At 40.4% G+C, this 26,591-nt stretch overlaps 2 protein-coding genes and 1 long non-coding RNA gene across 3 annotated transcripts; 1 reads left to right on the top strand and 2 right to left on the bottom strand.

The window, feature by feature from the left end:
- The first annotated feature begins 282 nt into the window (after window positions 1–282).
- Window positions 283–12,089, top strand: LOC145449153 (calcium and integrin-binding protein 1-like). Its single transcript, XM_080327620.1, has 7 exons — window positions 283–437; window positions 499–533; window positions 629–742; window positions 1,770–1,903; window positions 4,648–4,760; window positions 6,420–6,508; window positions 11,032–12,089. The coding sequence occupies exons 1-7, from the start codon at window positions 387–389 to the stop codon at window positions 11,051–11,053; spliced, it is 558 nt and encodes a 185-aa protein (XP_080183746.1). The 5' UTR covers window positions 283–386; the 3' UTR covers window positions 11,054–12,089.
- Window positions 12,090–12,507: 418 nt separating this feature from the next.
- Window positions 12,508–26,591, bottom strand: LOC145449152 (beta-1,4-galactosyltransferase 1-like). Its single transcript, XM_080327619.1, has 5 exons — window positions 25,924–26,591; window positions 22,959–23,123; window positions 20,419–20,598; window positions 15,238–15,388; window positions 12,508–14,310 (listed from the first exon to the last, which is right to left on the bottom strand). The coding sequence occupies exons 1-5, from the start codon at window positions 26,471–26,473 to the stop codon at window positions 14,145–14,147; spliced, it is 1,212 nt and encodes a 403-aa protein (XP_080183745.1). The 5' UTR covers window positions 26,474–26,591; the 3' UTR covers window positions 12,508–14,144.
- Window positions 23,125–25,917, bottom strand: LOC145449154 (uncharacterized). The gene is made up of 2 exons (XR_013918156.1): window positions 25,324–25,917; window positions 23,125–23,934 (listed from the first exon to the last, which is right to left on the bottom strand). It is a non-coding gene; the product is annotated as an uncharacterized LOC145449154 (long non-coding RNA).

The following is a 26,591-nucleotide window of genomic DNA, read 5'->3' as shown; positions in this document are numbered from 1 at the left end:
CGGGTCATACCAAAGACTCGAAAATTGGTATCCGCAGCTATCCTGCTAGGCGCTCAGCAATCACGGATAGCATGGAGGAGAAAAAAACCGGGGGCGCGGACTAGATGACCTCATGGGGCCGTATCGCAACTCCGTCGTCAAAGCATCTCGATGGTGCAGGCGAAAAAGAATATCATATCTCTCTCTCTCTCTCTCTCATTGCCCTGTTTGTAAAGGCTGTGGTTTGAGCTTGGCACAAAATATTAGGCGTTAGGTGTCGCCAGCGACGTTTTGTTTATTTACATTCCTATGTACAATGGATGTGGATTTAATATTATGGGATGGCGAAGCCCTCTACTGCGCCAGAGAGGATTGTGAGCCCAGGTTGACGCGCGTTATACTTGAATATGGGCGCTTCTCACGGACATTTCACGAAAGAAGAGCTTCAAGAATATGCGGTATGGTAGATGCTCAAATAATATAGCAGTAGCTGTGGTAATTATTCTGATTAATTTCCAGGACCTGACGTACTTCAGTAAGAAGGAAGTTCTCCGGTGAGTAAAATAGGCGGTTCTAGGCTAGTTTCAAACCTTATTATGCAAGCTTTCTACGAAGATCCATTGAAATTTTATAACTGTTTCTACTGCAGGATTTATAGAAGATTTCGACAAATCGATCCTGATACTAGAATCCAGAACAGATATGCTGCCATCAGTTGTGAAAAAGTGTGCGAGATTCCAGAACTGAGAGCGAATCCCTTTCGGTATGTTCCTTATAATTTTCTTACATTATAAGGTATTCATATAGCTGTCGAGCTGAACGTAAAATTTAATGAATCAGGTGTTAATCGAAACGAAAGCTGATTTGGATTCAGTGATTCCGAAAATATAGATTATAATCTTGTTAGCATCATCATCATTGGTTTATTAGCAATTTTGTCAGTTCAATACACCACAAAAATGCGATACAATGAAAAGATAGGAAGGTGTCGAAGCGACTTGGAGTAGTCTATGGAATCAGACACCCACCTCGGCTCGGCCTAGGCGACGTAAAGAGAAGGCATGCAAATTGCACACTGAATGAAAAGTAAAGAAGATAGTATAGAAAAAGAAAGCGAAAAAAATGGGGTGGCATGTCATGGGAGACGAAATCGTTGGTCAATCGTGGTCCGGTAATCTTGTGTATGCACTAGTATTCATTTAGTAGTAATTGCTTGTATTTCGACTTGAATGTGGACATGCTCGCCAGTGGGATACTGTTCCACACATTAGCACTACTGTAACCCCCCAATATCACCAGTGTTACAACAGTCGCAGCACTGCAATACAATACACTATTGATACAGTCTAATACTTGTCATCTCATGATCATATGCATTTAAATCAGGGGTGGGCAAACTTTTCAGCCTGAGTCTCGAGGGTTTTATTGAAACATGTTTGGCATGAACCAGTGATAAAGAGAATAATGTTACAGTACTGTTAAATGACTCACTATATACATGTAACGTAGTTAGATCAGTGATATTGGCCGATAAGAAAGTTGGATTAGCTTCACCTGTATCGGCAATTTTTATACTATCTATACTCAGTCAATCAATCAGTCAATCAGTTTTATTAATATTTTCATCGTTTTAAAATACCACATAACTGTGATACAGTGAAAAGATGGGAGGGTGCCGAAACAACTTGGACTCAAATAGCTCGAATAGTAATTAATAATTAAGTAATATTATTTATGCGACATCAGTTACTACTCAGAACACTCCCGGTTTCACTTCGTTTCCATTGCAGAGATCGTATTTGTGAAGTTTTCGCGTCGTCTTCAGACGGGACGTTCGTATTCGAAGATTTCTTGGACATGATCAGTGCATTCAGTGACCTCGCGCCAAAATCCACGAAAGTAGAATGGGCCTTCAAAATATACGGTAGATCCAGATACCCTACTTGATAATTCGCATGCATTGGAAGACATGTTGGTTGGTGTATTTTATACTCGTTTCGTGGATTTGAACATGAATCTGTTGGACAATTTACATTTTCGTTGTCTCTCATTTGCATTACCCCTTTTCAAACAATTCTTAAGGAGTTGAAGCCTCTCTTGGTAGATTACGGTGTTGCCTGATCATACTGCTTTGGTTCTTGCCTAGTTCAAATTGAGATTCAATCTTGATGATTTGAGTTGTGTTGTAAGAGTCAATATTTTCAATGCCGACATTATTTTGATTAACATCTTCATTGAATTCTCCAAGTCGGTATTATTGATATGACGTTGTAATGATCAGTATTCGAATATATCATCATTGATAGCAATTCTTGTTTAGGACTCATGCCATTTATTGAGCGCTGTATTTTACCCACAAACTCTCTACGGTATTCCAGACATTGATATCTAAAATCCCATTGAGATTCAGTGTGTCAGTCGTTTACAGAGGTGGTCAGTAACGAAGTACTTCTACTTTTTCGAAATACTCAAGTAGTTTTCCTCTACTTCTGGTACTTACTCAAGTAGATCTGATTTTCGCTACTTCTACTTCGTAATATTGTGTGATCTACTTACTTACTTTTCAGTTTGTCAAGTAGAAGTAGTTTAATCTTCCATTCATGAAGATAGCCTGAGGAATTTCGGGGCCGTTTTCACGGAGTATCAACATATAATTTTCATCAAAGTTTAGTATAGGCCAGAATTTTCGTCGCGCTTCGCTCGCAGTGCTGGATACGGAGTAGCCAGTATGATTTCACGAAAGTATCGGTGAATATAATTTAGGTAGAGGGTTGGCGTTGTTCCGTTCACACCACGTTGTCGCCCTTTGTCCATATCAAATAATTCATCACAGTATATATGGCTCATCATAACGTTTAAAACTGATGTTTCGCAATCTAGCATTTACTTGTGATATCGTAATCTAGCATGTCCAATGGCGTGTCCAAATCTGGAAAAGTGGACTCTGATATTTTTTAGTTTCAAAGCTATTTAGCATACCACGTTTGAAACTTTCTGGACTAAAAACATGAAATACATGTTTTGCTTTCAGAAGTAATATTTATATTTCACGTTCAATTCCTAGTATCATATAGGCGTACTTTTAGTTATAATTATTATCAGTTCTTTTGTATAGATAACGTACATGTTGAAGTATAAAAGCAAGTGTAGTAATGCCTTTAATTTCTGGAAATAAAGCTACACAATATGGCATTTTTACGGTCCACCATATTTTTTATTTACGTTTACTAATCGCGCAAAGTGTTTACACCGTATCCTATACAACTTCTCCGTATTGCTCTTCGACTAAACTACGGGCCTTGTAATGTGGAGAATGGCGTCATACCATGCTATTTTCTAAAACGTGCTGTTCGAGAAAACAGAGGATTAGCATCACATTTCCATATCAATACTATCATTTTCATCCCATGATGTGGACGAATACTTATGCTATCGAAAATTGGATACCTGTTGGTATGCATCAATATGAATCAAGCTCGTCACCTATCGCATAGCTCAATTTGCACCTTTTTACAATCCAGGTGAAAGAATTAGGATCGTTTTCATAACTACTTACTTACTTGAGTACTTTTGAAGTCAGTAAATTCTACTTCTACTTCAAGTAGTTTTAGGTTGCTTATGGACGAAGTACTTCTACTCGTACTTGAGTAGATTTTTTTCGTCGCTACTTCTACTTCTACTTGAGTAGATTTCTTGACTACTTTGACCACCTCTGGTCGTTTATACATATTTTTATTTATTCAAAACCATCACAAGATTGTGATGCAATGAACAGATAGTCGGAGGGTGTTGAAGCGACTTGGAGTAGTCTTTTAAATCACATAGCCACCCTGACCTAGAACAGTGCTCTTTTACCAGCTGTACAGAATTTTTTGTTTTGTGTACCACTTTTATGGGGTTTACAGGCGTGTATCATACACCCGAACTCCGCATCTTTCAACTGATGGTGACCAACCATGATTTTAGTCCGGTGAGGCATTAGGACGGGCAAGATTGCTGACTATCTTATTATTTAATTATTAGTCATGAAGAAGGCTGGATATTGGAACTGGGCTAGAATATTGACCTTCTTTTTTAGTCATCAGCACTAGGGTATATGTAGATATAAAAATTAAGCGGGTGTATCATTCTGAATGAGGCCGGAGAGCATTGGCCTGGAGCATGTGAATATGACCTGCACAGTGAATGAAAAGTAATAGCTAAAATAACATAAAAAATAAAGGACAAGTGGTGAAAATGAATGTGGTATGGCATGTGTCGACAGACAAAGTTAAAATGTCAGACCGCAATGATTCCTGACTCCAATGCTAGTATTTGTTCAACCCTTGAACCTCCGATCACTACACTTCGTAACGTGATGCCGCTGACGTAGTGCATGAGTCAATTGCTGCGTTGTTGTTTTTGTTGTCTATACAGTGCACGTTAATGTCGCTGATGAATACGGTGATTCATGGTAGTGTGGCAACATTATGTGATCAATTGCCAGAGTGTCCTTATTTCTAAGATTTGTTGCCTTATAAAACTGCATTGTCCTTATTTTTTCAAGAGTTGTCCCGACTCTTGTCCTTATCTGAATTCGAAGCAATTTTTAGTCATCAGTTTACCAATTTTGCGGTTGAACTGCATAGAGTTTTGGCAACCATGATTATGTGGCTTGTTTCCTCACAGATTTCAACGGCGACAATAGCCTGGACTACGCTGATTTAGAGAAGGTGGTGAATCGTTTAACGGGTGATAGTGGGAAACTGACATCGGCCGAGTTGCGTCAGCTTATCGAGAACGTGGGTATTTTTGGTATATGGTATGAGTTATTAGTGGAGTCCGGCTGATTATTGATTCACCGATAATATCAAGTCGATACGATACTTTGAAAGAAACATCGATATCAGCCATTAAAGATTCTGCTTTTTCGTAGTACCGTACTCGAGTACGCCATGCTTACTTGCGATACTCACCAAATGGATACGAATTCGAACTACTTCTACTTGACAGTTTTCTGTGTTTTAGGCAAAACTAGGCTTAGAATACTTGTTTCTTTACCGGAGGCTCTCTTAACTCCAGTATTTAGAAAGAAAAGTAGGAGGGACCATGGCAGAGTTGGTCATTGACTTTACTTGACGATATTAGGTATGCAAAAATTAATATTTCAGCAAACTGTTGAAATAGTAGTAGCATACAAACAAAACTACTCGAGTAAGCTAAACAAAGAGATAAAATCTTCTCGAGTAGATATGAAAACTAATAGTTCATCATTAAAATGGTCGTTTGAGATGAGATATCCGACTGCTAAGACATTTTAATTGTCAAAGTACGATGCAAACATATTGCTGTGTAGAAATGTATTGTTGAGGTTTGTGGAAAAATGAAATGTTGAAATAGTTGGATATATAGCATTTTGGAGTTGTCAGTCTCAGAAAATTAGTGAACAGTCGTTTGAAATATAAATTCCTGAATTTTTTTCCTGGTCTGTCCCAGAAGGAATTGAAACCTCGCCACGAAATCCATTTTCTTCTGTAATATAGCCACTAAATAACTTCAAGATGAGATGCTAGATAAAAAGATATGTTCATTAAAACACACACCGAAAGCTGTAGTCGGAAGCGTTACGCGTTAATAATACATTCGCCACCAATATATCTTTGTGGAAATGGATTTTCGGCAATCGTTCATATCCAATCGAAGACGCAGATTTTCAAGATAATAAATACAGCTGCAAAATTTGCTTCGAAATAATAAAAGTCCACCAAATTTCGACATATATCGTGATGTTATTTTCAAGAAAAGTCATTTTGTGGCTGTTTATCACTAGCCTACAATCAATATTTGCATGAGAAAGATGAGGGTTGCACGATAATTGAGCTAAATTTGAATGAAAGCTTGAGGGGTCTGCTGGGGTCCGTGGTCCAAAAAGGGTCCACGAAAACAAAAAGGTTGAGAACCACTGATCTAAAGCTTTAGGGGGTAAAGATATATCGTGTTTCGTAAGGGGGCGATGGATCAACAAAGTTCGGAAACTACGGCTTTGGTGCGTATATAGGCCTACGTCCCTTCGACAATTTTATGTAAGCCAAAATTAGTATTTCAGCATCATTGATGTTGTGGGTATACAAAAAAGCTGCTTGAGCAAGTGAAATAAATACAGTGCATGAAACCCACTTGAGTTCTACTGAAATTTGGGGCGTTTAATTAGTGACGTAAGGATATGTCAATCTTAAACGGGCCACTCGCCAAGAGCATGTAAAAATAAAAGGTGTGCACACTTGCGCAGTGTTCGTGGAAAGTAATAGAAGGCAACATAAAAGGTCGATCAGTGAAAACAAATCTGGTGTGTGCCGGTGGGCAAAGTCGATATGTCAGACCTAGGTCCGGTAATCTCCGGGGCTGAATAGTATTCGTTCGGGAACCTGACAACAACTGTTCTCAGTCGGCTACATTTCCAGATGATGCAAGAAGCGGATATGGACGACGACAAAACGCTGTCCTATGCCGAATTTGAGCATGTCATCGCCAGGTGCCCGGACTTTGTGAGGTACGAATTACATGTTGTGATTACGGCTGGGCGCAATAATTAGAGTACTTAATATGAATCAAGCGATAAGAGTAATTATCCGAGTCGTCGTTTGACTTGACATGGCTCGATTCACCTCCAAAAATCGAGTGACTTGACTTGACTCGAGTCACCTTCGAAAATCGAGTGACTTGACTTGACTCTAGTCAAAATGTGCAATGACTCGAGATGACTAGTGACTCGAAGGTGGTAACTTGATCCCAACACTGGCTTGAATTCTGCCATTGGCAAACATTTAATGCAGGTGCGGGTTTTGTGTGGCCCGCGAGGTAATTCTCGACATTAGTTATGACATCAGGTAAAATTGCAAGGCCAACGAAAATTTGGTTAGCCTGACCGTGAAATTTGATGATGAATAAAACATCAGTTCCGACGCATTGGCGTAACCAGGGGCCAGCCACACTTATCGCATGTCTCGGTATATGACCATAAAGTAGAATATTACGTAGCAGATACATTCGGCTAGAAATTTCTCTTAGCACTTCCCATGATTTCTTGCATTTAGTATTGGAGACCCCTCCTGAAAATTATAAATACGCGGTATTTACAGAATTGAGTCTAACTATATTCGCAGTTAGGAGTTAACGTGTCGTCCAACGTGCGACTTCGCTTGTGCGCTCGCAGCGAGATCGTCGGCGATGAAACATTTGCACAAAATGACCCATCTGCACAAAATGGTAGAGGCATGTTCATCGAAACCTTCGATATTGCTCAGTCTAAACGCCGAATAATCCTTTCCTCGCGAAATGAGCCCAGTGGTATACAGCGTCGACCCCCAATATATGCAAGTAACATATTTATTGATCGAATTCATTCATCATCTTCGAAAAAATGTCGCGCATGGCGCGACCAGGACATGAATGCACATTGTACATATGACGTAATCGTTATCAATTTTAAAGCGTATAGTAATATAAGTCTTGTTTTCAACGTTACCTAATTCGGTTCGCTCCTATCGGACGGCTAAAAAAGGTCATCAATATTCAAGTGGCCCGCTCAATGGTTCGTAAATCTCATGTGGCCCGTTAGCCGAAAAGGTTGGCCACCCCTGATTTAATAGGTAACCCTATTCGTCTGGAAAATTACAAAATTTACGACATAATTTCGCGTTGTCGGAAGAGGCCGTTCATTCTTCCTGCTGAGAAGGCCGAGATTGCGCCACTTCGACTTTAGAGTCGACTTTCATCGAAATTGCCAACAAAAGGAGTTTGTGTATAATCTAAAAATAGTACATTGAGCGCAAGCCATCTGTTCACCGAGATTACGTGAATTTCCATGCAGTCATATTTGGTGAAACGATTGTTGATATACAATGTTATTTCCAATTCATCGAGCACGTTTACATTCAAGTCGAAACACAACAATTTCTATTGAATAAATACTACTCAACCATCAAGTTTACCGGACCACGACCTGACATAACAATCTCGTCTTCAGTCGCATGCCACTTCATTTTTACGCTTGTCCTCGTGTATTATTTTCTCTTACTCTTCATTCAGTTTACAATGTGTTGTGCAGTGTACAATCTGTACATGCCTCCGTTTTACATCGCCTAGGCTCGGGTGGGTGTCTGATTTCAAAGACTACTCCAAATCGTTTCGACACCTTCCTATCTTTTCATTGTATCGCAGTCTTGTGGTTTTTTGAAATGATGAAGGTTCCTAATAAACTGAACTGCACTTCTCCACTAGTTGCTGATGATTACCATTGTCGAGTGTCAGTCAAAAATATTCAGGTTCATCTCAATATGAATATATTATTCAGTAGTATAGTGAAGTTCTGTACCTCCAATTGTATCTTCTAAAACTGTAATAAGTGCAAGTAGCCTAAAACGCAACCGCATGAGTAAGTGTTACTTACAAAGTAGGCTAAATAGAAGCACTTCGTTACGGGACACCTGTGACTTGTGCAAATCTATATCGAAGGTGAAAAATGCCGCGACGCTAGATGGCGACGTGGCGCAATCTCGACCGTCTCAGCATCGTTTATTTCCCGCCACTGACTCAGCATTCGGCAGGTTTACTCGGCCGCGATGAGAGACGAAGCGTTACCTTGGGGTTATCGGCTTGCTTGACGCTGAAGCCTGTAGCGACAACACGGGCGTGTTTCACTACGCTAATAAAGAATTAAGCGCCTACGATGGCGCTATGATCGACCGCTGTTAACACGCACACGGTGAATCATCGTCAGGGTTGCCAGTGAATTTGGAACTTGCTTAATTTTGCATGTTGAATTCGGCACTTGCCTAAATGCGATACCTATTAGAACTAAAAAGGCGATGGATGCATCAATATAAATTATTGATAAATTCGAAAATGAATGTTTCATTATGATATACGGAACTTGTTACAACTAGAAAATTTTCCGCTTTTCCAAATTAGATTAGAATTAGAATTATAGCTATACATTTATTTCCAAATTAGAATTGAATATTCATATTGAAATGAACCCGAATATTTCGGCTGACACTCGTCAGGGGCAATCGTCCGCAGCTAGCGGAGAATCGGAAAGAACATTGTATATCAACTATCGCATCACAAAATATGACATCACCAGCATTGGCTGTGAAATTTACTCGCATCGTATAATCTTGTGACTCAGAGCGTAAGGCAAGCATACGTTATCTCGTGATGCATTCATCGATTTTGTACGCTGTACAGTGTACACAGCTGTAGCGCGCATCGCCGCTTTCCCGAATATTGTAAAATTTGAAATCCCGACAACCGGCGGTTTTGAGCTATCGTCGGTTTTATACAGAGCTGGTTAACAGCGAATTACTTTTCTTACCTACTTTTCAAAGTATTGAATAGCTTCCGGCCTACTTTCACTGTTTACTCGAATGGTTATGATTTGAGATTACTTGCACTTCACAGTTTTCAGATTTCTAGGTAAATCCTGGCCTAGGATATCTATTGTGTGGTGATTTATTGGCGATAACTGACAAGATGTCACTATATCAGGCGTTGAAGTGGCCTCTCGCGATCAGTGCAATGACTGAGTCGTTAATGCAGGAAATAGTTCAATTGAATTCAATATATTGCTAAAAATTTCATCATTCCAATACACCACAAGACTGCGATACAATACTCATGTTATCATTTGCAATATTCCTGTTATCCTGGTGAGACGAAATAAACGATCTATCTCTATCCATCTATTAGTTGTGCTTCTACTTTTTGGAAACACTCAAATCGGCGTTGCCTAGTTTCGTTACCTCCTTGAGTCCGGAGAGGCTGTTCTCACTTTCGTTTGGGTGCCTTGGAGTCGACTTTTATTAAAACTCACCAACAAAGTCTGTGCGTACAGTTCGTGTTCGTGTACCATCTAGAATAGTACATTGACTTTAAGCACCGATTATTCGAAATTTCATGCCTGTGACGTCATATTTTGTGATACGATTGTTGATACACAATGTTTCAATGTTCCAATTCTCTACTAGTTGCCGACGATTACCCCCGACGAGTGTCAGCCGAAAACGTTCGGATTCATTTAAGTATGAAGATACTGTTTAATTGTATATTGAAGTTCTGTACCTCCAAGAAGCTCTTCCAGTGGTTATGATTATAGAGTATTTCTACTTCATATTTTTTCGTTTTTTAGGCATATCAAGGCCTAGTATATCTTCTTTTTACTTACTTGAAAATGCTGCTGCTTATAATAGTAGGCCTACTTGAGCAGAGATTTACGACGTTATTTCTGTACTTCTAATTGAGTACGATGACCTCCTCTGGTATCAATTGCAATGGTTCGAGTGGAGTGTTGAGATTTTTTTGTTCAAGTAACGTAAATATGCGCTTTCTCAGTGGGAGTAATATTTTATTCACCCAAACTGTAGTTTCACTTCTTTATTTCCACATTAGAGCATCGTATAGTAGTATATCAGTATCGACATTCGGCACCTGGTGAATTCGGCATAAGAAATGCGATACATATTAGTATTATGAAGGCGATGCATCATTATTAATTATTGAAGACCTTCTTGGAGGTACAGAACTTCAATATACAATTGAATGGTACATTCATATTGAAATGAACCCGAATATTTTCGGCTGACACTCGTCGGGGGTAATCCCCAGTAACTAGTTGAGAATTGGAATGAACAGTCAACAATATCCGAAAATATTCGGGTTCATTTCAATATGAATATAGTATTCAATTGTCTATTGAAGTTCTGTACATCCAAGAAGCTCACCAGATAGGAATGTCCCAATGGTCACTAAGTGCCACGAAATAGCCACGGTCCAGAGATACGATGCAGATTTGAACTTTACAGGACAATAATACTGTTACGACGTCATAGTTCGCGATGCCCGAATACCCGACTCGTATTCGAATTACCTATGCACTCGTTTCCGCCCAGCCCTACAGACTCATATCGATCGGGACGAATGACGCCCGTGATTATTTGCGTAGACTTTGACGCTAGTTAGACACGGCTATTGTTCCATTGTCTCCGTTGACAAAAGTCGTTGTATTTTTTCCAGTTCCTTCAGAATTCGGCTTTGATCTCGCCGGACCGCACCTCGCGCGTTCTCCGAAACTGGACAAGTCGTTTCCGTTGCTAAATTTTGTTCCGCATTGATTTTTCAGGTGTAATATTCCTAACGTTCTTCCCTCAGCACTTTAAGCAGCTGTATATTCTTTGCACAATCGTTACAGAGTTCAATCATTTGTAAACAGCGTACACTTCCATTTTATTGCTGTAGATATTTTCCTACTGTGTTCGCGTTGTTGCTATTAGGTCGGTGGACCGATGTTTTTTCTGGTTGTCATATTTCTAGTTTGTTTTGTTCATGGTGTCAACAAAATATTCGAAATTTCCAACCGGAAAAATTCGTCGCCCGCCGCTCTCTGTGTGGCCGTGATACGAATAAGATTGTTCAGAATTTCTAATTTTATTTAGCCGCGCATGGAACGTATGTTTCATTATACTATTTATTATTTCCCCGTGCCTTACCAGTTGTTTACTACGCTCCGTTCCTGTATTATACTAAATGATTATGTTAGGGCTGCCTTAACGGTTGACTTGCCTTGAATGCTGTGCTCAATGTTCAATTTTACTGCTGCAACAATCATTCGCTTTAAAATGGGCGTTGCCGGGAAAAGGTATGCGATGGGCGATGATATTCAGAGATATCTAGAAGTACTAGGTATCCCTGCGACATTTCGAGCTCATTGTGACATCATAGATACCCAGTGGCCAATCGGAAGCCTTGGCGCTGCGAATCCAAGTTTTTTAGTATGCCTTACCTCTGCCCTGGCATACACCGGGTCATAATTTGTTGGTGTTAAGGTGGGTGTGTAGCCGTTTTGGCGATGGACTGCCGCATATAGCTGTGCTTCAACACAATCATAGTGATACCGCCTCAGAGAACACTTATTGTATATACCATCGTGGTTGCTGTGTGGATATTGGATAACTTGCCACTGTACCCGACTTTTAGTTAGAATGTCCTGTGCATTGTTAATGTTTATTTTAGAAGTCGTGTATCCGCTGTTCGCGTACCCAATGTATCCGATATTATACAAATTCTTCCGGGCGTCTGCTCTGCGTGAGTTGTTGGTTTGTGCGGGTAGCGGGTTCGTGCTTTTATCATTTCCCGGTCACTAATTGCATATAGCATATCGAGTACCGGTAATTAAATAAACTCAACTTCAGGTTTGGTAGTCGTGTTTTGGCTGACAATCCTATCCTGACCGAATATTGAAATTATGATACTATACTCAGTACGGTAATCACATATGCTCATTGCTCAAGCACAGACACTCAGAACAACGCCGACTGACATACAATTCCAGGGGTGTATACTGTATAGAACCAGTGTTTACAAAGTAGACTACTATTGAAAAATACTGCATTCGAAAAAATTTGGAAATTGAAATACAAATCAAGCCTAATTCATATCAAGCCAGAGCCCATTCATATCAAGCCAGAGCCCATGGTATGTACTCAACGGGAATTTTTCTTGTTCAATGTATTTCGCGAATAGAAGTAAAAATAAGTACACAACCACAACGATTGATTGCAAAGATATGTCGTAGCGGCATCATCAGGAAAAGTGCGATCAAACATTCTGCGTGGTAAATTGCGCGCCAATTTCACCGGTCCGCAATAGCACATCTCAGATACTCACCTGGCCTAGGCGAAAGAAAAATATTCAACAAAGGTGAGATACCACAGATACACTGTAACGTGTTTGCTTCACGACAACTCGGTGACAGTATTTAATAACGGACAAGGCTTGCGAATCGTAGCTACGCCATTATCATAGTAAGACACAATAGATGAGCAGATGAACACTGACCGGAAATATATCGCTGTGAAAAAAGGAAGTCTCAGGCAAGTTCGACTTTCAGCGGTGTATGAATGTGTACCTCGGCGAAACTGCGTCGAAGATGTTAAAAATGTATTCAAACTGAAAGTAAGAAACCCAAGATCTATATTATATAACTCCGTGATATATGATACACCCCTGCACAGTGCACACGTAGCCACCAAACGCCCAAATCGACCACGTCACGGCTGCTCGCACGGCGCCGACAACGCGTCAAGACATTGCACATCCAGGACATTGCTGAGCAGAGAAATGAACGACTAAGAATTGCAGCGTCCGAGATATGTTTAGATCAGCAAAATCATTCATTGACTGTTGAATTCCAAGGTACACATACGGGACTAGAGCGGCGGCAGCTTAGGTCTGTAGCTATACAATACACTGCAAAACGAAAATCGTGTATTTGGCAAACTTTTCATGTATTATATCGTGCTTTCACACCCTTCCACTGAGTCAAATACACCATTCTCTAAGCAGATATATTCCAGAGGTGAAGTCAGTGGGTTCTGTTTGCGTATGGTTACCGTATGTCCCCTTTTAAGAGGATTTGTCTACTTTTTTGTTCTCGAAGGACGCCCAAATGTCCTCTTTGTTGAGATGTTGTCCTCTTTTTTGAGAATATTGGTTAAATATGACGCAAAATTCGACTGAAATACGGTGAATCAGCACTGATCACATAACGCTCCAGCGGCTATTACGGGAGATGAGCCGGAACGTTGACCTTTTTTTAGTCAACCGACCACGAAGTGCAAAACATAGCCATTTCTTCAGGATTTTCCTCCGGTATTGCAAGTCTGAAAATTTTGAAAAAGTGCCCTCTTTTCAGATCTCCAAGATATGGTAACATGTTTGCGTCCCATTACGATCCCGCGAAAACACAACCCGAGATAAATCTCCCCATGACGATTTGGTGTTTATGCCTCGTTTTGACCCAGTGGAATGGGCGTAAAAACACAGCTCGGGAACTAAAAGTACCATATTCGCCCCACGCTATGGTCACGGAAATCTGATAAATAGACGTACTTTCCACCCGTGGTTGTACACTACAGTGTGGTATCCGGGCCCGAATCCAGCAACAATTGCGGGAAAGGATGTTAGCTAATTTCCTGTCGCGACGCAAGTCCTGACGTGGTCAGTGCTCAGGTTAGAGATCAACCCCGGACCTGGCTTCATCCGTCGTCAGTTTCGCTGTCTTATTACGCTCGGCGCGAATCTCCGTTTTATCTCAGTGGCGAATTACAGCCAATCGCCTTTACGGGTGATCATCGACCCTTTTTCGCTTGCCACGGCATCTTCGCGTGGCAGGCGAATATTCCGACTGGTAAAAACCGCTGCGTTAAAAAATTCATCATGGTTGGCGACGGTTGTCCGATGTCAACTGTTATATTCGTGTAGAGGCTCTTGAATTCCTTCGACAAGGTGCGGTATCTAAAGCAGAGCGACAGTTGTGCAATGTGCATGCGAACGCGTCTCGCGCCCATATAAACCCCGTACAAACTACCATTCTAGTGACGTGACGGTCAGCTGTGTACTGATTTTTTGTAGGATAGTTCTAGTGCCAGTTGCGGATTTTGAAAATTGAATAATATATTCATATTGAAATAAACCCGAATATTTTCGGCTAACACTCGTCAGGGATAATCGCCGGCAACTAGTAGAGAATTGGAAAGAACGTATATTCAACAATCTTATCGCAAAATATGACGTCGCCGGCATGAAATTTCCAATTCTCTACTAGTAACTGACGATTACCGCTGACGAGTGTGAGCCGAAAATATTCGCGTTCATTTCAATATAAATATACTATTATATTGTTTATTGAAGTTCAGCACCTCAAAGAAGCTCTTCAAGGATTTTGAAAAGCGAGTAGCTCTAGCAGTCTAGTTTTAGGTCCAGTTGCACCGTTGCCGAACGGAAATCAGTGGTCGTTTGACGTGAATCGTGATACCGCTGCTCTGCGGTGTGATGTTATTTTCAATTGTCAATGCGGTGCGCCCTATATTTTCGATTACCAATGTCAATCCACTGTGACGTCACAATTGAATATTCGTGACGTCATTCCGTAAAAAAAAACTGTTTTAAACAAGGGCCTTGTTATAAACATGTTTGTTTTAAATTGATTTCAGTTTTGAATGCAACCTTAAGAATAGTGCAAGTGGCCAAAACCGACTTGGATACTCCGGATAAGTACTCTGGTGCTAACTTCGATCAGGTTCAGAGTTTGATAAGAGATTAGGTTACGATAAGCGAGACCTAACCGCAATCCGAGATAACGAGGCCACAAGATATCCCGTTCAATGCAATAAAGTATTAAAAATCGTATGTTACGTGTTGGAATTGTCCGACGTTCTATACCTTAGCGAATTGAAACCTTCCTTGCGCATGCGCGCTTTTGCGTGACGCAACAAAGAGAAACGAGTCGGATTCTTGGCGTTGCCGGTTTCGTGCTGATGCCGAATCATTCTGAACGAGCATTTCGTGCCGTACGGGTTGACCACGGAATAAGCTGCCAAAGATTAGTTCGTTACCATGGCTCGGGCGTGTCAATATAAGTAGCCGAAACATTCCAGAGATGCTACGCAATTACATACAAGCCATACAGCCTTCGACGCCGCACAACACTATTTCAACACTAACAAAATGCTAGAAGTGAAAAGTATTCTTGCGCAAATAAGATTAAACATGGTTTCTAAGCATCCGAGCGATATCTATATTGGCCAGTCACCCGCGACCTATTTCTAAATGTCATTACAGATGTAATGTAACAATCGTATACTTGAGTGGGTGATTGACGGTATTAGAATTGAATATTGACTTCAAGACTACATTCGTTGCAGTATAATTTTTCAACTAGAAGAATTTTTTTGTGTCCTTTATCAAGAGATAACGTCTTTATCTGCTTGTCATTGTGGCGTCCACTCTTGATAATGGCCACACGAAAACTCGTTAGTTGATAAATTATACCACAATGAATGTGGCCACCAAAACAATATAGAAGCTATCGTATAGCGCTAGAAATGGTTGCGATTTGGCGTGGTTAGGATGTACTGCTGCCCGTAGCTTGCTACGATTTCACACAGAAGACCAGGCAAATCAATGCATAAACCATCCTCCGCTTGGCAAGATTCGAAACGCCCGAAGCTAGGTATTTTGACGACGAAAACGGTTCAAGCAGAGATAGAATGCTAAGGCGGAGCACATAATAAACGAAGCGCGTAATAAGAATCGGCAGTCACTGTGTACACTGTATATTCGCGAAGTAGTTAGGAACGTGAGCCGCCGGTTTGACACATTTCAAAAAATAGATATCGAAAGCGTTTTAAATTGATCCACTGGTTGCTACTTTACATCACACGGATTTGGCTTTATAACGAATTATAGACTTTCACCTCAGCTCCAAAATCAAGTGGAAGAGAAGCGGCAATAACAAGTCAACTCAATCAAACGCCGATGTCACATGCAGGTGTCGGCAAGGAACATAAATACTGTATAGAGGCCGCTTTATCTCTTCTTAAGACGGGTCGGCATATCACAAAACCTACGCATCCGTAACGGAATTTTTCACGAAGGCACTCCTCTATTATACTGAGGTTGATATCGGGACATTGTCGATTGAATTCTCTTCTTTGTCGGATAAAACGCTACGAAGATATCGTCTGTGCGGCACATGCATTGTAGAACAGACAGTCGTACACTTTCTGCTAGAGTGCCAACTGCCCATGACCAATCTACGCCTACTAACGAAGATATTTGGAAGATATAGCCAGACGGAAAAGTGGCGACCTGCCCTCAGCATATGATCACAACATGCGATGAAGGCCCGATCTAAGTCATAGCAGCATTTGTCATCACTAGGGCGATTTTCTTTACCTAAAAGATGGAAGAGCATTCAACAGCAGCAGTTATTGGCTGGCAAGTGGCAACACTGAAATTGTGCGTACACTGCTGATGACACACCGTGTTGCTTCATTCTGAAAATGCGGTCTACATCACAATTTTTCATCGTGCGCTTCTTGATATAAGAACCAATGCCCACGCAGTCTTGCTTCAGTTAGGATATTGCGGTACGTTGAGCATGAGCATAGCACTATCTAATGTAAATATTTACATTCGAAAATAACACTATGTCAATCTTCATTCTGAAAATGCGGTCTACATCACAATTTTTCATCGTGCGATTCTTGATATAAGAACCGATGCCCACGCAGTCTTGCTTCAGTTAGGATATTGCGGTACGTTGAGCATAGCACTATCTAATGTAAATATTTACATTCGAAAATAACACTATGTTAATCCATTTGTTTCGTATGACCGTTAATGATTCACAATTAGCAGGCAATGGGTATTGGGTAGCCTACAACGGTAGGCCCATAAAGTAGCCTACAAGCTGAGTGTAAAGTAAAATGTCAAATGATAAGTTCATCTATAGCCTTTATATAGGCTATGGTTCATCGACGGTGCGAACATCTACGATACAAACGAAATGCAGGCTGCAAAATGTTTTTGACTTTATAACAATTTTGACAATTTTTTGACCTAACGCTAAAATTTTGACATGTCAAAAAAATCGCCCTAGTCATCGCCAATCTCAATGCTGAAGGCGTGGGTACATACTGTTCAATGCGTGGTTTTTCGGAATCATTGGTTATAAGGGCTTATATTGAGGATGTAGCAGTCCGTGAGCTTGGAAATTCCACGTTCGCAGTCCGTTAACAGAAAAGGTTGCAGACCACCCTTGTATTGATGAGCTCAGCAAAATGAAGTCGTGCACATTGATACTGCTATATTAGATATAGGGCTGGGAACAATGATTCGACTACTCGATAATGATTCGAGTCGAGTAGTAAATTATACGCTTCTCGCCACTGAAAGTTAATTTATCGACGAGAATTATAGTTTCGATACTAATTTTCACTGTTGGAGCCTTTAAACCTTGATTGGCCGTATCGTAGCACACGAAACATATAGTACAAAGCTACGAACGTTACTGGAAATAGCACATTTCCGAAGTCATGATCATCCCACGACATCGTCACCAAGCGCAATGAAATCGGTATGGTCGAAAAAATACCAAAGCATCCTAAATGTGATGGACAGCAGGCATTATATTCTTTGTGGTCGCATAAAAGGTACATATTTGAACTTTGACATATTACATTCTGTTACGACGTCATAATGAGTGATACTCGATTACTCGACTCGAATCATATTACGTGATTCAGAATCGAATCACAAACGAGAAATTTCAGTGACATCATCAATCAAAACAAATCACCGACTTTCATAGAACTGTGAATAATTGGGTTGTCCATAATACAAACGCTAGCCCCAAAATGAGCCCTCACCCTAATCCAAACCCTAACATTAACCAAGCCCTAGACTAGATATAACCCAAATTTTAACCCACATGCCGAAGTGTCGCGTGCTTATTGTGACCGGAGGCGGCCAGCAGCGAGGTTCTTCTACTTTTTGGAAGTACTGAAGTTGGTTTTGCTTCCTCACACTACTTACTAAATGGTTATAGGTCTAAACTACTTCTACTTTACAGTTTTGTAGAAAAAACTAGCCTTAGATTACTTACTATTGTGCTCCAGCATAAATTTACGACGTATTTCAACTCCTGCTAACGTCAACGATGACCACTTTTACCAACTCTGACTGTGTCGCATGACTATACATACATATCCACGGACCAATAGAAAAATCATGTTACAGTAATATAGTTAGTCCCCTACGGTCTTAGCGAAAAAAGTGTGCATTCATACCCGTGCACACCAGGGCTCTTCAAAAATGACTTTTTTTTCTCAAATCGTACTGGCTACTTGATAAAATTGTTAGGTTACTTAATTTAAGCCTACACACAAAATTTGGTTCAATTCCAGCCAGTAACCGCTTTGCTACAGGAGAATAAAGTTTCTATTTATTATATAAAAATAAATAATAAAAAATATGAAGATTTTCTGTTCACCCCATGAAAGTGTTAGGCTGTCTATAGAAACGATGCTCACCAAATTTGGTTCAATTCCAACCAGTGGAAGCGGAGTTATTGCCGTCGAAAAATTTGGATTTGAATAAAATAGTATTTACGGTGACCGATTCTTTGTTTATTTATTATAGTTGTGCTCACCGTAAATACTATTTTATTCAAATCCAAATTTTTCGACGGCAATAACTTCGCTTCCACTGGTTGGAATTGAACCAAATTTGGTGAGCATCGTTTCTATAGACAGCCCAACACTTTCATGGGGTGAACAGAAAATTTTCAAATTTTTTATATGTTACTTAGAAACTCTCTTCTCCTATAGCAGTGGTTCTTAACCTTTTTCATACCGTTACCCCCAAGAAGAAAATAACGGGATGCAATTACCCCTTTTAAAAAAATAACAAATTACAGCTCACCTTACACCACGGTTTGGATCAGTGGTTCCCTACACGTGGGCGATATCGCCCCCAATGTGCGATTTTGAGAAACAAGGGAGCGACAGGGGGGCGAAAATGTTAGAACGTACGGTGAGATATAGTTAACTAACACGGCCATAAATGCATATTCTGCATATGACGCGAAAGTTGGCTAAAAAAAGGTAAACTCAACGGAAAGTAGACATGGAAGTCGGATTTCCGAGCACCTACTCGTAAAAATGATATTTTTTTCAGTCAATTCACCAGCAATCAGAGGTAGGTGATTACATTTCCCGTTTAAATGTCCTCTTTTACGGTTCTGGAAATATGGGGGGCGATCTTGATAAGGGGGAGATGAGTCGAGGAATGTTGGGAACCACTGGTTTAGATCAAACACAACATTTTAGTCCAAATGCTTCCATGGACGTGGGATTTATACCCGTGATATAACTCTGAGTTTTTATTTGTTTGCTTTCGTGTATCACCTTTTAGGCGTGAATACAATATTTTCGCCAGGAGTGCACAGTGTACTGTACACTGTAAATCAATGCGCGGAAAATAAGTGAATTCATCACCATGGCAGAAGGTGTAAATGGGGTAAGCAGCCCTTTCGGGTACAGAATTATGCCTTTACAAACTTCCAATGGGCGAATAAGAGTCGAATCGGATACACCAACTACCATTGACTGGACATATATCCATGGGTTCTGTTCGTTTCGTGCACCATCTTATATGGGAGTTCTTTGTGTGGTTCACGCAAGCGTAGCACATCACACCCCTGAGGTTTAACTTCATAGGAATAGGTGTATTCGACTCATTTTCACCCACTGCAAGGGCGTGAAAGCACAGTTTGGTACCTGAAATCACCGATTACCTGATTTACACACTACGCTAGGAAATACACCATTTTCGTATATTTACAGGTATCAGCTTGGCACGATATTTCAATTCCGTTGTACATCATATGATATATCAGAGAGGGGCTTACGTATCGTATCGCCTACGGAGGTTCTACATTCTCGATTTATTTACATTACATTACATACATACATTTATTTTACATATATGATAATCATACATTCATTCTCGAATTATTTACATTAACATTACATCCGAATTATTTTTGATCGGCCTTACCTTGCTTTCTAATGCGATGGTACATGTCGTCATCCTCGCCACCCCATCCCCAATACAGGTTCGAAAATCCGTTCACAGACGCGAACTGCTCGCCGGTCATCATTGACACCCCGCCGAAACCCTGGGTTTCTTCGTCTCCGTAGAGCTTTGGGAAGATCAGGCTGAAGACGGTCGCCGACTCTGCGGGTGCATAGGTATCATTCGTTATGGCGTCGCGACCGCATGAATGATACGGAAAGTTCAAACACGTACGTTTTATACGTCAACAGAGAATATAATGCCAGATCTACATCTCGTTAAAGATGATTATGTATTTTTTCGACCATTATACCTATTTCACTGCAATTTGTGAAAGGTGATAGACAGACAGACAGACTGACAGACATTTATTGATTCGTCAAACATAAAAATTTGGCTGGAGGTGACGCTATGACCTATAAAGGCCTTGTTACTCATCACCACCATGACAGCAAAGTAATCGAGAGTATTAATTGTAATTTAATAATATAACAGTGGACTGGACAGTCTGCAACATAGAAGAAAATAATAAACGCAAATATATAACAAAGACGGTAGCCATGGTAACATATGAAAACAATATATAGATGTACAATGTATAAATTAACGGGTACAGACTCTCAATTCATATTGTAATATGCTAAAAGGTAATCCAGGGATTTGCTTTTAAATTCATGTTGGGGCAGTTCTTTGAGATTGTCGGGTACGCTATTCCAATTATTTGGGCCCGTATATTCAATAGACTGTTGGGTCAGTCTAGAGTTCATGCGGTGAACATAAAGATGTCCAGATTCTGATGATCTAGTAGAATATCAATGCACAGTGCAAGATTGCTCAAACAAGGTATTAAGGTATGGGGAGATATTGCCGTTTGAAAATTTATGCATCAGTTTGGCTACTTCATAATTATACAAATCGAGTAGTTAAAGTATCCCAAGAGTTGGATAACGAGAAGTAGCAGATGACCTAGAATCTATATGCCACACATATTTCTTATGGGTCGATTTTGAATGACACAGATTCTGTTTAAATCTGTCTGATTGGCCTTCCCCCATACACATAATCCATAAAGTAGGTGTGGGTGAAATAATGAGAAATAAATGGTCCTGAAGGTCTGTCTGGGCAGGGGTGTCAAACTCAAATTGCCTCGCGGGCCGGATTCAAACCATCTTATTGCTCGCGGGCCGGATATTTCAAATGATTGAAATTCCATACCCTTGTTTTTTTCTCGAATACTCAATTATTAGGCCTACACAATAAGATATTACATTGTAACGGATCATAGGGTTCTTCAAGAAACAGCTTTTATTAGCGAGCAATGGAATTAGCAAAATTAAGATTATGGCTGGTTAAATATGGAAATATAAACTGCTAAAAAAGTAGCTTTATAGACGATATACTGCATCTGTATGCGTTTTATGAGGAATACGAGGGCTATATTGAAACTGGTTCGTTACTATTATATCGCGATTCGGGTTTCTCCGTATGCAGAGGTTCTGTTAAGACATGAGCGAAATTGGGAGTCCGTCCACAGATATTTGAATTATTGTGTACCAAATATATTCTCCATGTAACCTGCATATACCGGTTTATCACTACGGCGGTTTCACTTCTGGGAATAACTACTTTTTGGGTCCATTTTTCCGTAAAACTCGGGATTGAATGTGCACTATGCAGTGTGCATATTTGCCTTCTCGGAATTGAACGTAAATAAAGGCTCTTTCTTGCTGATGGTGACTAGAGTGAACCACAACACAACACCACTGTCGGATGGTTATGTGACCTATAAACAATTGAACATACTCGACATTTGCTATCTTTAGGGATTATTTGATGATAAATCTCAACATTTGTAAGAAATGTGCTGAATAATACAGCCATTTTTCAAAATAGCTTCGCGGGCCGGATGAAATGGGCTGGCGGGCCGTATGTTTGACACCCCTGGTCTAGGGAGAGGATGTCTAAGTCTTGCAAGAATTCCAGCTGTAGCAGATAGTTTTTTACAAAGATTGTTAATGTGGGTCTTCCATTTCAGATACGAGGGTGGTATCGCTCTACGTCGCCTGCTCGTATGATGATGGCGCTTATGTGGCGTAAAAATACGGAAGGGGGCGTATAGAAGGCACAAATAGCTCTTTTATGAAGATAATGTAAAGATAAGAAAGAAACGACTGGCTGTGCAAAGTTCGCAACTAGAGCTAGAACTACTCGCATTTCAAAAGTCGCATCTAGAACTAGAACTAGGTCTAATGAGAAACGGTAGTCTGTATAAGTACAACAGCGGAATACCCATCCGCGTTTCTCCGCGTCGAGTGACGAAACAATAGCGTCGCTTACGGGCGAAGACCCGGTGGACGTGATTTCATGATATGATTGATTGCGAAGTATACGATGGTTATCCGTATGTTATGTTAGACCTACTTCGTCGTGAATTAGGATGTCACTTCCGATGCGTTGGATAATGTCTGCGATTGACAACGAGATATTGATACCGGAGAAGGAATTACCATTCAACCACTTACCAAGTGATGGATTGCACGGAGCGTAGTACGAAATCGGTTTGTAAGAAAACAGATCAATATGGTGAGAGATGTGTCTTGGGTTGTTCAATTCGCAGGTATACAAACAATCCTCATCTTCCAAAATCAAATCCACGTCATGAAACACGTAACAATCGTAGGGTGCGTCTACAAAGAAAGAGAAATATGTTGCAAACGGGAGAAATTCTCGACCAGGGCTAGTCCCCTTGTTCGACTAACCAATTCATGGTCTCAGGGTGGTGAAATCTACCGTGGTTTAGGGCGTATTCAAGGCCAAAATAGCATTGCTACGAGTGCCCGATCGTTTTCAGCCCGAATCGAGATTAGGCGTCGAGTCAACCTCGTACCAGTACAGATGGCGTGAAAAACATGTATCTTCTATGCGACCGCGGACAAAATATTGCCAGTTATTCACCACAAATCTGGTCTTTTCCGACCATACCAGTGTTATTCGACTTTAGGACAATGCTGCGGGCTGATTAAGATTTCAAATAAATGTCATTTCCACATTAACGTACACAGTGCATGATTCGGATGATATGATAAGACTAATAGAGGTTTCAATCAAGGCTCCCGGGGAAGGGAAAAGAATATCGAAGCCGTAAATTAAAATCAGATACGAAATGCGTTACATTGAAATATCTACAAATATCAAAACGATGCCGGAGTAAGGTCGGTCAAAGTCATGATGCGGCTGAAATTCAGATTGATCTGGCTACATGATATGCATGTTCACTTTACTCAACCAAAAGAAACCAATATTGGAGTTCAAAGGTTTTCCCTTTCTGAGGAATCAAACTTACGGATTAAAACTTTGGCCGGCTAATTGTACTTCAAAATTCGATACTGCGGAAAGTCACATTCGTGGGCGATGACGTGCATTTAGGCCCGGTATGTACTTAGGTATGTTACCCCTCCACCGTTTGATGATAAAGGCTACAAGGATAAGAAGACAAGTCTAGATCCTAAGACAGTGGTTCTCAACCTTTTTGGCTTCGCGGACCCCTTTTGACCGTCACGGACCCTCGCGGACCCCCTCAAGGTTCAGTTCAATTTTAGCTCTATTATGGTGCAACCTTCAGCTGTCTTGTGCAAATATGAACTGCAGGCTTGTGATAAACAGCAAAATAATGATTTTTCTTGATGATAACATCATACTATTTATGTAGAAATTGGTGGACTTTTATTATTTCAAATCTAGTTTTGCTGCTGTATTTCTTGAAGTACGTGGTCGTGTCTTGAAAATCCGCGTCTTCGTTTTGATATGAACGAGGAGTGCCAAAAACTATTTCCGTAAAGATAGATGAAAGCTAATGCAATATTAACGCATAACGCTTCCGACGATAGTTTTGGTGTGATCGCAACATTTTTGGCACCAAAATGAAGAAACATATATTTTATGAACATATCGCATCCAGCATCTAGCGCAGGGACGGGGAACATACGGACCGCGGGCCGGATTCGGCCCGCAGAGAGTTTCTATCGTCACAGTGAAATCCTGATCTAAAAGTACAGACAAATTTATGCTCCAAAGAATGGATCCACGTTTTCCAACCAGAGAAAGACTGTAATGAAACGACTTGTTCTGTTCGGGTTTACATATATATTTACGAGCAAACATTTTCGAACATAAACAATTGAACATTAACAAGACAAGGCTGCATACCAATATAATTGTTGATATGAATTTCAGGGTTGGAGCGTAATGCTTTGATAGCAACGAAACACACCTTATTCATAAAAAATCAGCCTTGTCGATAGGGCATCCGCAATAAGAATGCGCCAAACCTGATAGCCGAGCTTTAAGAGCACGTATATCATTGTCCGATTTATGACGAGTGTCAGCCGGAAATATTCGGGTTCATTTCAATATCAATATACTATTCAATTGTATATTAAAGTTCTGTACCTCCAAGAAGCTGTTCCTTGCATTGGGACAAATTATCGAAATACTTCGGAAATTTTTATTTCAAACGACTGTTCACTAATTTGATGAGACTGACAACTTCAAATGGAGAAGGTTTCGTAGACATTACGAAGTCACCCGATTGACGTTACTGTCTCCATATTTTTATTTTTTCCACAAACACCAACAAAACGTCTCTAAATAGCGATATGTTTGTATCAGCAGGTTATTGGAAAATTGGCAATGAAAATGAGTTTCCACACAACGATAGTCCATGTCAGACGATGATTATGATGATATGAGTCATGAGGTTTTAGCAGTTGTGGTGCGAAACTGCCTCGTGCTTTCTCAAATTAAAAAACAAAATAAAAATTACAATTTTAAAAATTTAGAGGTCTCGCGGACCCCCTGAAATTGCTTCGCGGACCCCCGGTTGAGAACCGCTGTCCTAAGACATGTTGCTGAATTTGGTGTAAGCGTAAAGAAGCATCACTCTGTAAGTCATATTTTACCGACGTTCATTCAACTACGAGAATCGTGTTAATCGGTCAGAATACGTAACTGAACGAATTGACAATTGCCACACGTAGGGCACAGCATTGAACTGATATGAAACCATAGTGTCACGATCTTGTGGTGTTATGAAATGAAATAGTTCTTAAGAAAATATATGAATGAACATATGGATGAATGAATGAATGAACTGATATTGATAAACCTGGCGATTGCATCTGTCAATAAGAGGTATAGTAGAGAATAATGTGTGATATGTCGCGCGAAGTAGAGATATGAACCTAAAATTTAAGTTCTGAACGATAGCGTATGCAGCATCCAACGCAAATGGATAAATAGAGGTATCGATTTAAACCATGTGGGACGTGGGGCATAGTAAGGTAACAACAACAACAATTATGACGTGACAGCATAATATAATCATTGCCGCGCAAATAAAGTCCACAAACGCTGCGGGCCACGAAAGACGAAAATAATCTCAAGCCTACTTCCTTGGCTATTGGCTATACGATATATTCACATATATACCTTTGCTGGCTTCAGATACACCAATATTCAGCAGCTTAGCCCTGTTAAAAAGCCCAGTACCGGCTTGTGAGATAACGTATACTTGATAATCCAACATCTGTCGTTGCCACACCGGGTGCATGTGGGATAATAATGTTTTCAGCTGATCTTCCCTGTCTCTTAACGGTATTATGATGGCAATTTTATAAGCGGCTACGCAATCAGTTGGCGAATATTTGCCTCCGGAAGACACGACGATGTTTGCCTCTTCGATATCCGCCCACGATACTGACGAAATTCTCAGAGAATTGTCGTTCGGCTTTAACTGATAGTCGCACGTAGACTGCCGACGGACGCCATTCACTTTCGAAGTAACATTGCCGACAACCGTAAACGGAGAGTGCGAGTCTTGAAATACTTCAAGATCATTAATGCTTTCAGTCTGTATTTCGCGGCTTGCTATGTTACTGTTAAGTCTTGCGTCGTAAATATGGATCACTAAATATACCAACAGGAGACACACAGCGGCTTTAACTTTCGTCGACTTAGTACAGCCGCAGTGAGATTTCATTGAATCCAGACAGACAAGAATAGCGAAGGCACAACGCTCTCTCCTTCCAACAGGATACGTTCACGTATTGCAGCAATATGGTATTCCTTGCTATAGCCTGAATGACGCATCGATAACG

This window comes from Botryllus schlosseri, chromosome 10 (genome assembly GCF_051294905.1).
Source record: "Botryllus schlosseri isolate E-star chromosome 10, Bs_hap1, whole genome shotgun sequence".
Classification (NCBI taxonomy): Eukaryota; Metazoa; Chordata; class Ascidiacea; order Stolidobranchia; family Styelidae; genus Botryllus; species Botryllus schlosseri.
The sequence above is the reverse complement of the archived record's forward strand: the minus strand, read 5'-3'. Positions and strand labels throughout refer to the sequence as shown.

Bases quoted from the DNA above. Each gene is read 5' to 3' on its own strand.
- LOC145449152 (XM_080327619.1), bottom strand. From the start codon at position 26,473: ATGAAATCTCACTGCGGCTGTACTAAGTCGACGAAAGTTAAAGCCGCT. The intron at 23,124-25,923 runs GTATATATGTGA...CTTTCTTTGTAG, and splicing joins TGTATCTGAAGCCAGCAAAG to ACGCACCCTACGATTGTTAC. The intron at 15,389-20,418 runs GTAAGGCCGATC...AATCTTTGGCAG, and splicing joins CCATCGCATTAGAAAGCAAG to CTTATTCCGTGGTCAACCCG.
- LOC145449153 (XM_080327620.1), top strand. From the start codon at position 387: ATGGGCGCTTCTCACGGACATTTCACGAAAGAAGAGCTTCAAGAATAT. The intron at 438-498 runs GTATGGTAGATG...ATTAATTTCCAG, and splicing joins AAGAGCTTCAAGAATATGCG to GACCTGACGTACTTCAGTAA. The intron at 4,761-6,419 runs GTGGGTATTTTT...CTACATTTCCAG, and splicing joins TGCGTCAGCTTATCGAGAAC to ATGATGCAAGAAGCGGATAT.